General features: G+C 40.0%; 2 protein-coding genes across 3 annotated transcripts in view; one reads left to right on the top strand and one right to left on the bottom strand.

Annotated features, from left to right (window-relative positions):
* itgbl1 (integrin, beta-like 1) overlaps window positions 1–2,593 on the top strand; it is a 43,872-nt gene extending 41,279 nt beyond the window's left edge. The window contains exon 11 of the mRNA XM_080497862.1: window positions 1,991–2,593. Within this exon, the coding sequence (XP_080353988.1) occupies window positions 1,991–2,079 (89 nt within the window). The 3' untranslated portion in view covers window positions 2,080–2,593. The remainder of the gene's footprint in view (window positions 1–1,990) is intronic.
* A 3,561-nt stretch (window positions 2,594–6,154) lies between these two features.
* fgf14 (fibroblast growth factor 14) overlaps window positions 6,155–16,153 on the bottom strand; it is a gene marked incomplete at both ends in the record, with an annotated part of 112,311 nt that continues 102,312 nt past the window's right edge. For both annotated transcript variants that reach the window (XM_080497863.1, XM_080497864.1), the window contains 2 exons: window positions 6,155–6,297; window positions 7,929–8,127. In XM_080497863.1, the coding sequence (XP_080353989.1) occupies window positions 6,155–6,297; window positions 7,929–8,127 (342 nt within the window). The remainder of the gene's footprint in view (window positions 6,298–7,928; window positions 8,128–16,153) is intronic.

Raw genomic sequence — 16,153 nt, 5'->3', positions numbered from 1 at the left:
TGGAGAATTACATAAATGAAGTCATGTTTTATGCAAAAACAAAAAAAGGATTGAATACTTTGATCAAATCTGCTTCATTTAGTCTGATTACAGCGATTAAGTCTTTTTTTTCCCACATTCAAGAGAGAAAAATTATTTGTTAGGTTTTTTTTTAGTAAACTACTGTGCATCCAGAGATTTCATGGAGTCTCTAAAGCTCTAGATTCTCATTACACATACTACTGATGAGTGATGTGGAAAATGTAGCAAATTAGGAATGCTTCCTGGTTAATTTCATGCAATGAATATGATAATTTCTAAAACCATCCCCGGAGTCAGACTGAGACGTCTGTGACACAGGTAAATGTGTATAAACAAATAAGTTACAACACTTGGTATCCGTGCTGCATGTCTGTGGGCATGCAATCATTCAGCGTTCGATTTTCCCTGTATTCATCGGTCTCAAATGATTATGTATCAAGAAGACAAATCAAGAATCTGATATGAGAAACCCCCCAATGAAATCTAGCATTGATTCTCTAAATATTCAGTTTTACACACATGGCTCACTGTCACTCATTTTTCATTGTCAGGTGCAGCCCGTGAAAACGTCGTGGGTGAATAGTCGTCACTGAAAAATACTGTTCATGCATGTAAAGCTTGATATATGAGTCACATCCACTTTGCCACAGTCCTCATTGTTGTCACAACTCATTACAACACAACTGTGCCTGGCAACATGTTCCAACATCACAATGAACACGGACACTTTATACTAAACTGTCTCTTTACTAAAAAAAACCTACAGCGACTCTGGATCTGTCTGCCAATACATACACAAAACACTTGCTTAAAGATATTTCAGCCCTTTTGGGAGAAGAAATATAAAATCTCTTTAATTGGAATCACAAGAAGCTGGGCAGATCAAAAAAGCAGACAGCAAAAAGCCAATGTACTGAGAAAAAAAGAAAAAGAAAAGTAACTCTAGAGTAATGTCAACTCCCACTAGAGTACCATCTTTACAAGATTTCTGAGTATAAGAGTTGATGTGGCCTATCTCCAGGCAATACCTATCTTCATTCGAGAATTAGATGAATTAAAAAAACCTGTTGAGTCGAGTATTAGTATTTGTTTATGAGTGGGGACGCCTCAAACAGATACATATTTACTGGTCCAACTTTAGAGATATGTTGCTGTAATCAAATTCGAAGTTAGATTTCCCCCCTTAAATAACAAAATAGTTCACTTTCAGACTTCTATTGAAAAAAAAAATATTTACAAAGATGTATCCTGTCTATCTATTCACATTGCAACATTTTTGGAAACAGGGATGTACTTACTTATTGCTGCTGCTCTAATCAGCACTTTTCTCTCCTGGGGCTCCTCCTTCTTCTCCCACAGGGATGTTGTGAAATAAATATGTCTTTTGAACGGTGTGACAGGAGGCCAGCAGGAGTCCTCTTCCTAACCTCGGGCTCCCTCTCTGTGACAGATCGGGGAGCTGGAGGAGAGCTCAGGGGCATCAGTGTACAGCTTCTGCTGCAGGATGTTTTTCCTCTAACAGTCTTTTAATGAACACATGCCTCACACACACATTAAACATGTTTTTTTAGTATTTCAATGTTGAAAACATGTCCAGTTACCTTCAGTGTTTACACACTGATCTGAGAGTTTGAGTCTGTGTTGTTGAGTCTGAGAACTTTATTATATCACTGCTAAAGGAGATAGAAAGTAGGAAAGACTGAGTTTTGTTCTAATGTGGTCGACTCTCTGACATACAAAGGATTCTTTTTTTCCCCCCCAAGATAATTAAAGCTGTTCACCACCCCTACACTGTATGGGCAAACGCAGTGGAAAACCAGTCTTTCCTGAGTAGTGTCGTTGGCTTCCATCCCCTGTTGGAGAGCTGCACCAGGGGAAGCAGGGCGTGAAAAGAGGAACCTTGTTAAAGGTCAGGCATGATGGCACAGCTCTTTTAATTCACAGCTTTTCTTCTCACTTCTTCTCACAGGGAACGGGTTGTGCAATTGTGGAACCTGTGAGTGCTGGGACGGCTGGACAGGGAACGCGTGTGAGATCTGGGTGGGAGCAGATTACTGAGGAGGACAGGGCAGCGGGGTGAGAGACTTGAGGCGAGGCTGCCCGCAGTGACCGGGGAGCTCCATCCAGCAGTCACGACCGAGCCGGTGGAGCACCTCAGCCTGGACACCGCGAGAGGAGGGAGGCGACTCGTTGTGGATGCAATACCGCATATCAGCAACAGTATTCAGCATTTCATTGTACTGGTTACAAATGGTCCTTCTGTTCACAGACAAAACTGTAAAAAAAAAAAAAAGTATAACATTGTAAACATTTCTGCTTTCAAAACAGCTGATTCTTTTAAATGTGTATATATATATGAAGTGTCTACATTAAATAGGACGCAGGAACACGACAAATCCAGATGCTGGAAACAAGAGAACATGTAACTTTTTTTTTTTTTTTAAGATTTGTGATGCTGCGGAGCATAATGAAGGTGTTTTTGATCTGCAATGAAAATTTACTCCAAAGCTCCAGGCAGAAAGTTGCTCTTTGAGGTTTTTATTTCATTTCAATAATAAAACAGTAAAGGTGCCGCATGAGACAACATTTTGCATGGAAAACAATGCGAAGACCTTAATCATACATGATTACAAATTTGTTATAACATGACATAACTCCAATGGGCATACTTGCAATGGGGTGTGTGTATATATATATATATATATATATATATATATATATATATATATATATATATATATATTAATATATTTTTTCTGAAAATAAATCATTTCAATAGTGCCGACTTTTCTCCACCAGAGACTAGAACCAAACATTTTGAGATGTAATCTACACTGTCCTCGTGGTGATCAGGTTAAATTTGAAGTGGAAAAGAAACAAAGAGAAGGGCATAAATAGTTCAGTTGTGGCATGCTGGATGTCCATGTCACTTCATAGGGTGGTTTCAGGGGATGAGAGCTGCATTGACATAAGAGCTCAGTCAAAAAAAAAAAAGGACCAATAAGGAGTCACAAAGAAAATTTAATGTAAATTCTACTTTGGCCTTTTTCATGCGTAATCTAGCCAACCCCTCTGTTTACTTTGTCCCATCCAGAAATGACAGGTGCAATAATATACTGCACACTATATTGCATTAAGTATGTTACTGACATTACAGTACACCTTTATATAAATATTTTATTCAATATGTTGTATATGTGTATACAACAAACACAAACTGTATAGTGTAGACAAACTCGTTGCATATATGTAAAATTAGCGGTACATACCAACAGTTCTTGATAGACATAGCCTACTACATGCAGTTCATCAACGCCATCCTCTCCCCATGCAACAGATGGGACAATGTATAAAGTAAGAGGTTAAAAACAAAAGCAACAAGGGAACTAAATTCCTAAAGTAATTTTTCAACCCTTTTTTTTTTTTTTTTTAAGAAGAAATAGAATAAAAACAAAAGTGATTGGGACAGCACACACGACCCGTATACGAGAGAAAAACCAAGGGCCAACTAAAAGAAGAAACAGTGGCTACAAAGATCCAAACATGAGGTACATTTACACACTGGTCATTTACAAAAATAAAGTCAGCCTTGGAGGAGCCAGTTAGCTGGATTGCAGGGCTGGAGTGGTACCCAGCCCAGCATGTAGAGTTTGTAAGAGTGCAGGACGGCCGGCTGTGAGGACGATCAGCCCTGAACACGGCGACAGTGTTTTCCAACTCCTGCGAATGTGTCTGTGTTAAAGCACGCTGTTTTGTTGTAGCATTAATAGCTTTGTACAGACAAATATAGAGGTCGAACGGATGTGCTTTGATGTGCAGTAACAAGAAATGGTCATGTATAACCCCAATAAACTAGATTTCCCAAATCAATTTCTCAATATAGTTGCAGTTTTAGCAGCATAGAGCAGCAACAATCAACTCAATATCCTACTTTTTATCCAACAAAACTCTCAGGAGGGAAAAGAAAAGTCATTAATCAAGGCAAACATTATAAATGTATTGATCAGATCAGAGCTTCGATAAACTAACAGTCATGATGAAAATGCAAAACAAAGTGCAGTGAGTTACCTTCAGATTAGCCATGAGTGTGCTGGAGCCTACGAACATGCCCATTCAACCCCCACAATGAACTTCAGTGCTCTTCAGTTTACATGGATTGAAGAACAATACCCACACCTTGTTCCTTATAGAAAATACATGCATGTGAATAATTCAAGGTATACGTACTTCTCCAAAATGACATCAAGTCAAGACCTTTAGGGGGTCTGAGCAGAGTTGATTCTTTCTGACAGAACAAGTGCTATCACAGTGAAAGCTTCGATGAATTGACTCAAATTTGTTTTGTTTTTTTCTCTAAAGAATCAGCTCTTCTTGGGATGAAAAAAAGACTTTGGTCATTTCAGAATGAATACATCTGAGTGTGGTTATTCCATGGATAATGCTACGTGTCCTCTACACGGATGTATCGGGTGGGTGAGGCACCTTTGGCCCAGTGGGGACTGGGAACCTGTTTTTGCATGCCGGGAATCAAGGTCCAAACAGGCACGTGATAGGCCAAGATGATCAGTACTGGACTCTGCATGCTGAGCTAGAAGACAAATCCTCTCAATATTATAATATCTAGTCCTTTAAAAAGTTATGATTTTTAATAGTCATTTTCCCTAAGTTTTTATACAGTGAAAATGTTACAATATAAGCTGTCTCTTGTATAACTGCTGCAAGAAGAGAGAACAGAAGTTTAACCTTGTCCATGCTTCAGTTTGCTGAACCAAATAGGGATGCAGCCAGTATAAATGTCACCTACTGGTTTTCAGCCATGTTGTTTTCTGGCTTTAAGTAGACTCTGCCATAAGATGGCTGCCAGTGTTGCAGTTATAGACCGTCTGGGGTCAAAGCCACAAGCCTTGCCTCGTGGTCCAAAGAAGTCAGTCTGTGAGAGAGGGACGGAGGCCTACAAGGCCTAGAGATATTCCTAGAGCCCACGCTCTGAAATAAGATTAAAGAAAAATAGACTTCAGGTTTTTCTATTTACCAGAGAAGGCGGACTGAACCGCTGGTGGGACATAGATAGTGATATGTATACACCATTCCTTACAGCGCTCTCCCACCCACACGCACATCTGTTTATAAATGTGTGTATATGTGTGTTTGTATGTGTGTAGACAGCTCCTCGCATTGATTGCAGTGGCGGTAATTAGCACTTCATCAACTATGATTGCAGGAGCTATCTGCCAGCCTCCAGAGTGTTTTTATCGGCTGTAAGAAAAAGAAAAAAAAAAAAGAAAGAAAAGAGCAACGTGTCAGATTTTCCATACAAACTTTTTGTGTCCGTCTTTGAAGTGTGTGCAAATTGTGGGAAATGAGGAAAATTTGGACTGTTCCGTGTGTTGTGTGTCTGTTTGGATGCCACATACGTGTTCATGTGTTTCTTAGAAATTCACACAACACCCTTGCAAAATGTTTTTATCTTTTCTAGATTACTTGACAAAGAGAAAAGTGTGTGACTAGAGATAGAAAGAGAGGGAGAGGGGGAACATACTCATAAAAAATAGAGGACAACAGTCCAAATATTTACTCTAACTATACAGTCTCTATCCCAGAACATAGCTGGTGAACTGTGGTATAGAAAATAGATCTGAAGGTACACAGACTCTGCTGCAACAGAGGTTTAGAGAGCGGGGCGAGGTTTTTCTTCTTTTTTTTTCTTTTTTGGACGAACCGCCATCAAGCCGAGTACCACAGCGTCATTGAGAAACACGCCTTATTCACACGAGATCCCACAGTTTCAAGGAAATCTGAAGGCTTTCCATGTTCGGGGGTCCTCGACGCCTCCTGTGTTGGGAAAACTCGAAACGCCTCAGAATCCGTCCGCTAGAGAGAGGGGGCGCGAGGCGGAGAAAAAACGAGGAGGAGGAGGAGGAGGAGCGAGAGAAGAAAGGAAGGGAGATTCGCCAGGATCTGATCCACAGAGGGAAATGGTCTGGAGTCTGGTTGGAGTGAAGCCCCACCGCCGTCACGTTCCTCCACTCCACTCCACACACGCACGCGCACGCGCACACGCACACGCACCCACCCCCCCACACACACACACACACACACACACACACACACACTGGGCACTGGACAGGTGTGGCTATGTGGTGGGTTTATCGGGCTTGCTGACAGGTTTACCTCCGTTCATCACTGCTGGTTCAGTTGTGCTTTTACTGGGAGGTACTGCTGCCTTAGGCACAGTCTCTCCAACATCATGCAACGATGGCTCTCTGTACATGGCAACTGGAGGAGCACACATTTAGAAAAAGCAGAGAAAGGAGAGAGAAAGAGAGAGTAGTCAAGTTCTTCAAACGTACAATCATGAATGCATCGATTATATTTGTAGATTGTCTCAATGCAGCATGCACAGCGTTCAGGCCCATCACAGACACACAATCATTCACATCTAAGGCAGTTTAGAGACACCCATTCATCAAGCACACTTGTCTTTTAACTGCAAGATGAAACCAGCTAAAAGCCCACATGAATAGGGAGAACATGTAAACTCCATGCAGAAGTATAAAGTCTCCACAGGGTGGGGGGGGGGGGGGGGGGGGGGGGTGGTGAAACCACGACACTACGGCACAGGTATAATTCATTTCCTCTAGCTCTCTTCAAAGATACACATTTTGCAAATGAAGCAACCAATAACGTCATCATTCTGAAAGTAACAAAGCCAATAATTGCATAATAACTTGCCATTGCAGTATTAAAATATGAATATGAAAGAATATTTTGCAGTGTTTCAGGATTTGTTTCCTGTTACGACTATCCCATCCATTATACCTATTTTTCTTAAGCAAACTGTGCAAAACCTGTAAAAAAAGAACCCACAAAACTATTATTTCCAAGACCTGCAGTCCTACTGCTGTAATATTACATTATTGGCTGCAGTTGTTACATTTCGAAAGGGTTTTTTAAATGCAAAGCCCATAAATTTTAGTTATATTGTACTTTGGAAAGATGGAAATCACAAAGTGCTTCACAATGAGACATGATGAGACCTCAATCATATAAACACTTATTACATTATTGGCTAATTGTTATCACAAGTATCGATCAAATGTGTTATTACATTATGGGCAAGTTATTACATTAAGGACTTTATTACATTGAAAAAGGCCAACATTATTACATTATTGGTTGTTTCTTTCTATAATCATCTCACTAATTGTCTCACTGATCAAATATGGCTCTCGTTGTCAACTTGGAATTTTTAAAATACTTGCATGTCAAAAAAACATCTAAAAATGCATTGAAGATTATGTATAAATGAACAAAAGCACATAAAGATATTTCCTGACTCCATTCTTCATCAGAAACTGAATACGAGCTGGCTTTTTTGATGAAATCCTAAAAAGTGTCTCATTATCCCCACTTTACAGCCAGTACTCTACAGCTGTATTACTGTCTTGACAGGACTCTTCAGCTTGATTCTGCGTTTAAATGACGGGAAGCAATCAACCTGATGGCTGACATGAGTGATCGTGGCATCTGCTGGACTACCGACATTTTCATGCTGCCCTGCCTTCGACACTGCATGCTTACAGCAGCAAAATAGAGGATAAGGACAGAAATATATCTATTTTTTAAATGTCAAAAATGTATATTTAATATAGAGTAACTGTATCATTGTTTAGTATACAGGCATGTCTTGAGGAATTAGTTAGCTGTCTTGTAATATGAAAGTACTCATGGTGGGGACAGTCATGCATGTTATCCCTCCCACATATACCTGAACATCACTACTTTGTGTTGTAAAACAGTGAGAATTGAAAGTCTTTCTCAGAAACAAAAGCAGTCAAGAGAGAAGGGATATCAAAGTTACATGCTTTGGTTGCAGCTGACTTGCTCTGTGTTTTTTTGCAACATACCTTCTAATGGCTTGGGCAGGAAGTGAGCAGCTGGTTTCGTCTTTTTCACTCGGTTCCCCTTCATGGCCTGGCCCTCTTTATTCAGACCTAAAAACCAAGCCCTCCCAGACTCCTGTTGTCTGTACAACATGGACGAGTAGATCACATAGTAGTTCTCGAACACCGACTCTTTGAACTTGCATTCTGCTGTGAAGAGTTCCTACAGAGACAGAGAAAAGAATAGATCCGGGTTATTTTTTCAATTCATATGGGATTCCAGCCGAGCTTTGTGTGGAAGAGATTCATACAGGCTCAGATTCTTCATAATAATATCTGAGCTGGCGTCAAGGTCACCATTACAAATCTAAACTTTTCAATGCATACAATCAGAATAATGTTCTGGCAGGTAGAAAAACTGCCTCACAAGGGAAAATGAAGCTCACACCTCTACCTGTCTGCAGAGATGAGCGTAGCAGAGCTCCTCTTCCTGTAATCATGTCTGATTTGAGCAGAGTCTAATGACCTGCTCTGATGAAATGCAACTCTCATTCTCTCCTTGGCCTTAACCTTGACATGAGACGTAAGAGCTCTCGTTTAGTCAATTAGTTGATGCTCCCAGCAGAATGTATATATTGTTAGACTCTGACCTCAGGACACAGCACTGGCAATATCAGTGCCCCCATCTAAAGATGTCAAGCCAGACTCACTCTGCTGGCTCCTCGGTTTTTTTCTTTCTTTCTTTTTCTTGTTTATAATTGGGAAGACCCAAAGGGGTTCATTCTTCCCACATGCTGTGTCTGCTTTTAGCAATTTATCAATGACTGTGTTCTGAACTTTGTTCGAATAATGATAGCACTAATCAAGTGACTCTTCTTATCCTTTACTCCTCAAACTGGCAATGACAAATGAACACAGAGGCACCACATCTCTCTCTGCTCTGCGGTGACCAATTCATCTCCAACCGGAAGGGTAATAAAAAGCATTTCCACGCTGTCCACCCTGCTTGGCTAAAAATAAAGGCATTCATCCGGGTGTATTAATCAAAGTGCACTCATCACACTCACAGTTTCACTACATCTGTTTTGGACAGTTCACACAAAAAGCTCTGGGACTTTATGTTTAATGTCCCCAGACTCATCAGGGAAGTGCTGTGGTTCATCATATCAAACTCTGAGGCCACTGATGTTACTCATCCATCCGTGATAAATACAAGAACCAAACGGTCACGTAACTTTCAAAAAGTAAGTAAACATCAGATTGGACTTTATAGACTCATTACACTGTTGTGGCCATCTTAATACACATGATCTGTCACATTCAAACATTCGAACACACAACCAGTCACATACTGACACAGCAAGGCAGCAGTATTTATGTATGTATGTATGTATGTATGTATGTATGTATTTATTTATTTATTTATTTAGCAAAAAACAGAAAAAAAGCATCATAACAAGTCTGATAATCTTGTGAGGGACTGGAGAAAAGCAGAGAAACTGTTTTAGATGGATGCAAATTAAATTTGGTTGTGAGTTACGGTTCAGAAAATAAGGTAAATATGGTTGTGGTATTAGATCAGCTCTGGACAGTATGTACCCTATAAGCCTTTTTCAAATGAAAGTCAATCTACATGGCTTTACCCATCTTATCTTTGTCGACAGATTACAATTTGAATCATCATTATGAGACAAAACGTGTATTGAATGTAAAGTTGTGACTTTTCAGTAGAAGTAGTTCCAGTCGGTTGTTGAAGGATCACTTAAGTCAATCGCATTCATAATCTGGTCAACATGATTCTCTGTTGAGTTCATTGTGGCAGACAATCAGACACTGGATGTTGATGAATGTCATTAGAAATGCAAAAAAATATTGAAGCTGATGAATGAAAAGTCAGATGAACAAGTCTCTCCGATTCATTCTGTGTGAACGATGAAAGTCTGCAATAAATTTAATGGACATTTATCTAGTTAATGTGAAGACATTCCACAAAAATAGTCAGTGGGGTTTATCTCGTTGAGCCGTCACAGTCAAAGGCTTGAAAGATTTCTCTCTGGAAAGAAAGTACTGATGTGACTGACTGAAGGTTCATTTTTCTCTGGAGTTTTAATGGCTGCAATGTGAGGACCCCCACCCCCCCCCCTTCACAAAGACCCTGTATTAGACAACTTTATGACGCTGTTTATGGGGTAACTGCTCAGCTTAGCACTTGACACGAGACACCATGATTATCATGTAATTAGCCCTTTGGTGAATTACCCCTGTCAGAGCTTCCCCTGCACACATTTATTAGCTGAAGACAGCAGCGCAGAGCAGGAAGGAGCAGAGAGACACTTGGGATGACAGTAATGATCTTGAGAAGCACCCGGCTGTATTGTGAGTGCCCTCTCCATCCTGGCTCGAGGACTTATTGGCCTTCCTGAGCGAGAACGCACAAATACGTGTTGCTCCAGAAAGCTACAGAGAAGTTGCTGTGATTCTGCACATTTACAGTTGGAAACATTCGGCGCTGTCAGAGGAGGCATTGAGTGGTGCGCTAAGAGGTGTTGAGAAATTCATATTTCTGTCTGCCTCGACAGTGATTTCGTTTCACAAGAGACTTATCTCCAGACTATTATGACGGTGCATGTAGGGATTAGGATCTCGACTATTAATGCTGTTTCTCCAGCAGACCACTGAGACTTAGCAGAACAATCCATTGACAGGCAGACACATTGCAGTCTGAAGCAATAAAAAGCATGCCTTAGACGATAAAACCCTGAGCACGAGGACATGGAGTGCATTTCATATCGAATAAACAAACATTCCCCCAGGACGATGCTCAAGCTCAACCCTATCGTTATTTATTGTGTGTCAGCAGCCTGCAGTAGTTTATCAAATGACTGCTTATTATGTCCAACTTGTCAGGAGGGGCTGGGATGTGTCCTGACTGCCAGAGAGGTGACAGAGTGCGAACTCACGGGCTGTGCACAATGCATACAGTGTAACAGACTGCAAATTACAGAACCCTCTGAGGAGAGGGCTGTGATTTATATTTAAAAGACACTTCTTGAGGTGATCCTCAGCTCGCAACACAGAACAAAGACTTATTTGTCAAACTAAATGACCATTCTTCTGCTAGGAAAGTCAAACATGTTCTTTGCATGCCAAGGCGCACTTTGTTTCTGAGCTGATTAGAAGGAAGAGCAGTTTTATCTTCATGCTCCTGTGACATGCTTCAATTATGGGCTTAATTCGACTTTTTCCTCATGAGGTGAGCAGCTCCAAATGGCTGGTTTGTGGCTGTAATTGGACGCATCATTTTGATGTCGGTCCAGATTTAGTCCAGCACTGATTACTTTATATAACACCTACAAAACAGCCCCGGGTCAAAGTAATCATACAAGCTGGTGCCAGTGCTGTAATTGTGGCTAATCAAATACCTTCACATAAGCAGACATCTTTGTTTATGGAGGCTAAACGAGTGGAGGTGGTTTGTTTGTGGAGTGACATGGCCGCTCGCTGTAATCAGTTTGATTTGTATTTCAGAGCAGCCATTTCATTTTGTCAACTGCAGGATGAAAGTAAAAGATTTTCACATTATTTGTATTTCACACACAAAAAAAATATCACATGTATTAATAATAAAACTAATTTCTTTTCCACAAAGAAAAAGAGAACTGGACACTAAGCAAAACTCTCACTGACCTCCATATTGTGACCATTACACTCAGAAAAGGGCATCCCAAATTTTGCCACACATGTAGAAAAACGCTGCGGTCTGAGGCAGTTTGTTTTTGTTACAGTAACACTGATCGTTTTAGACTGTGTCAGGGAAAAACTAATCACAAGAAACCCACAGGGAGAACATGGAAACCCCACACAGAAAGAACCCCAAGCCATGAACCAAACCAGGGAATTCCCATTGTGAGGCAAGAGTGCTAACCACTACACCATAATTAATATGTAATCCTAAAATACATTCAGTGAAATGGAAAGAAAAAACAAGTCAGTATTTAGTTTTCAGCTTGTTTTGCAAATAAATTTGAATGATTATATTTTAACAAGTTTTTATGTAACCTGCTACTAATTTGCAGTAAAACGTGAATGTGCTTTTCTTGTTAACTGTTGTTATTTTATTATTAACCATATCTAAATGGCTTACTTTGTTTTTCTTGAAGAAATATATTTAGAAATGTCTTTGGGTTTTTTCCCATTCCTTTTAATGTAGCGATGATAAAGGATTTTATGTCTGTGCATATAAAATGTGTTTAATGGGACGTACTCAAAGTTTGCTGCATCAATCCTCGACAATCAAAAACATTAGTGTAGAGACAAAAACAAAACTCAAATGATAACGGAATTGTGTCACAGTCTCTGCGATCGAGTGATTCACAGTTTTTAAAAGGAGACAAACTGGAAACAGCCTTTTCCATACGGATCCACCGTCCGTGTAATTCATCCTGTTACCCAACTAATATTTTGCAACAATATGGGTGACATTGAAGGAGAACAAGGAGAAGGAGACCCAGACGCAGGGCGCACTTTCACACCACTGGAAAATCAAATCATTTTTGAGGCACCAAACGGTTGATTTTCTTCCCGCTCAATCTCCCTTGCCTGGCGCTCCACACATCAGTGGCTCCCCGGCTCCTGATTGGCCATGCTCTGAATGGGAAGGCCATAATTGACCTTGGCCACAGACAGCGCCGGGGCCAAAACTGCTCAGCCCTACATAATAAGCCCCAGTCACCACAGCAAAAAGACAGGGACAGAAATAAGAAGCATTCACGGGCCACCCATATCGACTTAGAGAAATAAGAAGAGAGAAAGAAAAAAAAAAAATGACAGGTTGACTCAAAGAGGGAAATGTGTGTGGTTGTGGAAGAGAACAGAATTTACAGATTATAAAAAAAATAGGCACACAGATATAGAAGGATGGAGCGAGTAGGAGTTGAAAACAAAATACCTTGACAAAGAGTGAATGCATATGCAAAAAGGTAAGTAGAAAAAAAAAAAAGCCTGGAAAAAAAAAGGTTGCGATTACAGAGCGTGACCGTTGAAAAGGGAGTGAGTGGAGGTTGATGTGGGAGGGGGTGAGTGGGGGTTACGTATTAATATGCAGAGTGACTGCTCACTACCCCACTGTGGAAACCAAGAAATTGTTTATTAATGCTGCCAGCATAAAACCTATTAATCCATGGAAAAAGGTCAACCTCCAGAAAGCTGAGCTGCATTCACAATGCTAAGCTGCTCTCATATGTATAAGAGTCACGTTGACAGTGTGTGCAGACAATGGGGGCTTGGGCAGACCTGTCTGATTATCAAACGCAGGCGAGAGAACCGAGACAGGCTCCAAATGAGGAGAACCAAACAGCTGGATGAATCATATACACAGAGTACATTCTCCTTTTTTTTTTTTTTTACCTTAGATGCTCTGAATACAATTATTATTCGCATGTGTGTTTATAAATGAAAAAAAACAAACAAAAAAACAACAGAAAAATGACAAAAAGATATTTTACTCAAATAATATGTACTTTGCAGTTTGATATGTAAATTACATCAAGAATATATTTAAATAAAGATCTTAATGTGTCTTGTTTATGTCAATTCCCATTTAAACATTTGGTACAGATGGATTTCAAACTATGGATAGTTCTGATGTCATATATGTTACTATATTATTTCTATGTCATAGTTATAAGTTACTGTGCTACTTAAGTCTTACGTCCAGCTGGTTGATTTCACTTCTTCAACATATGATCGCTGATAGAGATTTAACTGTATAATTGTGTGTCACTTGGTCAACATTTCAAGAGAAAACAGAAACGTTTTGATGGAACTCATAATAGTTTCAGCTCTTCTCTCAGCTGTGGACCTGGGGTCTTGGAGAGGTGGGTACAGGAATGGCTCTCAAAGCCACAAATCTCAGCACCGCACCGAATAAATATGTCTTTGAATATGTTTTCTTTCCCTTTTTTTCCGGGTAGGATTAATCCTCTTTCACAGGCTTCTGGTCTGTACTGAAAACTGGACTTTAAAAGTGACCACACGTAGATTTCCAGAAATGGAGACATTTGACCTCATGATACTTGCTCAAAGTTTCCTCAGTTCACATGACTTGCAACAAAGTACCTTAGTAATCCATGCAAGGCACCACTCCGTTTTACTACATGTTGGCTGGTCTCAACATCAAACACAATGAAAATCAGACATTCTCACAAATTTATACCAAATGCTGAAGCGTACATTTTAACAAAAGTTAGTTTGAGTTCAATACCATTTATTAAAGTATTTAGCATTATTTAAGTGAATACGACATCTATCAGCTGCAGAAGATTGTAAAAGCCTTGAAGACTATTTAACAATTTAAAAACACAATTTTTATCTAACAATAGTTTTTAGTGGATCACATACTAACCTCAACATGCTACTGCAACACATTCATTTTAGACCAAGAGCATGTGTGCTTTAAAAACACCACTTTTTACAAGATGAATAACAACTAAAACAAACAAAAAAACCAGAAACACCTTTAAAGTGCTTGGCCACCAGAAGCACTTAAGCTTTCAATAAAAATGTCTCTGAAGGCAGAGACCCTTTAACAGTGAACCAGTACAACTCCCCCGGCTCATGAACCAGTGGCACGCAATGTCAGAGCATTGCGTGCAACCAAAGGGTGTGTTAAGGATTGAAAACACGAAAAAATCTGTATTCTTGTTCTAATCAAATGTTAAGATTTAAATCAATTATCTGAAGTGAAGACTTTGTGAAAAACGATTGACAGCCATCACCAGTTTTTGCCATTTTCAAGTGATTCAGCATTATCTGCATGAGTTTCAAAGCATCTGTACAAAACAAATGAGTCAAAAGGAGCTTGATAAAATAGATTCTGTACATGTTAATAAAAGGCATGCCTGAGAAGTGGCAAAAAGAAGTGGGGAACTTCTGAAAAAAATTATCAATGCGGAACGCTGTAAAGTCTGCAGGAAAAGGCTTTGCTTGTGTGAGAGAAGAAAAGACTACATTGTGGGAGAGCCTGCTGGTGAGCGCACACACACACAGAATGCAGCCACCCACGCCAGGATCAGTGGGGTTTCAAGAGAGCGCGTGTGTTTGTCCACTCTGCTGCTGTTGATCCGCAAATTGGTGCCAGATTGGTGTCAAGGCAGCCAGATTTTTGGCGAGATTGGCTAGTTATCTACTGTCAGGCAAGCCAGCAGTCTACCCTGTGCAACAAGGTGACAAGCACATCTCTGCAACACACACACACACACACACACACACACACACACACACACACACACACACACACACACACACACACACACACACACACACACACACACACACACACACACCAGAAATACAGAGGCACTCATAAGGCAGTGTGCATGAAAAAAATTAACAGTGTTTGCAGGTACACAGCTTATTTGGCGTGTGTGTGTGTGTGTGTGTGTGTGTGTGTGTGTGTGTGTGTGTGTGTGTGTGTGTGTGTGTGTGTGTGTGTGTGTTGTTTACACCCTCAGGAACAGTGTCCCAGTTCTTTTTAAAGAGGAAGTGCAGGGCGTCTGCTTGTAGATTCCCTCCTCGATGATGCTCTCGAGCTACTTTGCACCCAAACATCTCCTTTATTCCTTCTCTCAGTTCTCGTAAACATTCATTCATATAAACAGACTCCCAGCATGTCAGAAGAGAGCAATACATCCATTCTGGGGCATCTTATGGCACATTAAACTGTAACACCTGAAACATGAACGTACTAATTGGGTGTTAAAGGCATTAGATGTTCTGTCACTCATGTTGCTGCTTTATTTCTGGGGCATAGCGTGTCATAGCTGCTGGTTTCTGGTCATAGATGATATTGTTAATGGGGTAATCCAGGGCTAAACTCAACATCAGCCCAAACATGTGAAGGCATTTTTGTCATTCTTCATTCAATCAGATTACATGGTAAACCAGAAAGAATAACAGCATATTACACTTGTTGCACACTAACAAGTGTAATACTTTCCAACACAAAACAATATTTCTATGCAAATATACCTGATTTAACCATAAATACTTATTGTACTCATATTAGTGCATCAGATTAAAAACAGATTAAAAAAATAATCAAGATACAAGCATCAAAATGGGCATAAGGACTAATCTTGGGTCATAGTTTTATAAAATCACACTGGTAAATTTGTAAAATTAACCAATACTCACTTTTCAAGAAAGAGGGGTATTTTTTCTCTCTCAAATTCTAATAGCTACAAACTATA

This window comes from Blennius ocellaris, assembly GCF_963422515.1.
Source record: "Blennius ocellaris genome assembly, chromosome: 6".
In the NCBI taxonomy this organism is placed as follows: domain Eukaryota; kingdom Metazoa; phylum Chordata; class Actinopteri; order Blenniiformes; family Blenniidae; genus Blennius; species Blennius ocellaris.
Note: the sequence above shows the minus strand (reverse complement) of the source record. Positions and strands in the feature narration are given on the sequence as shown.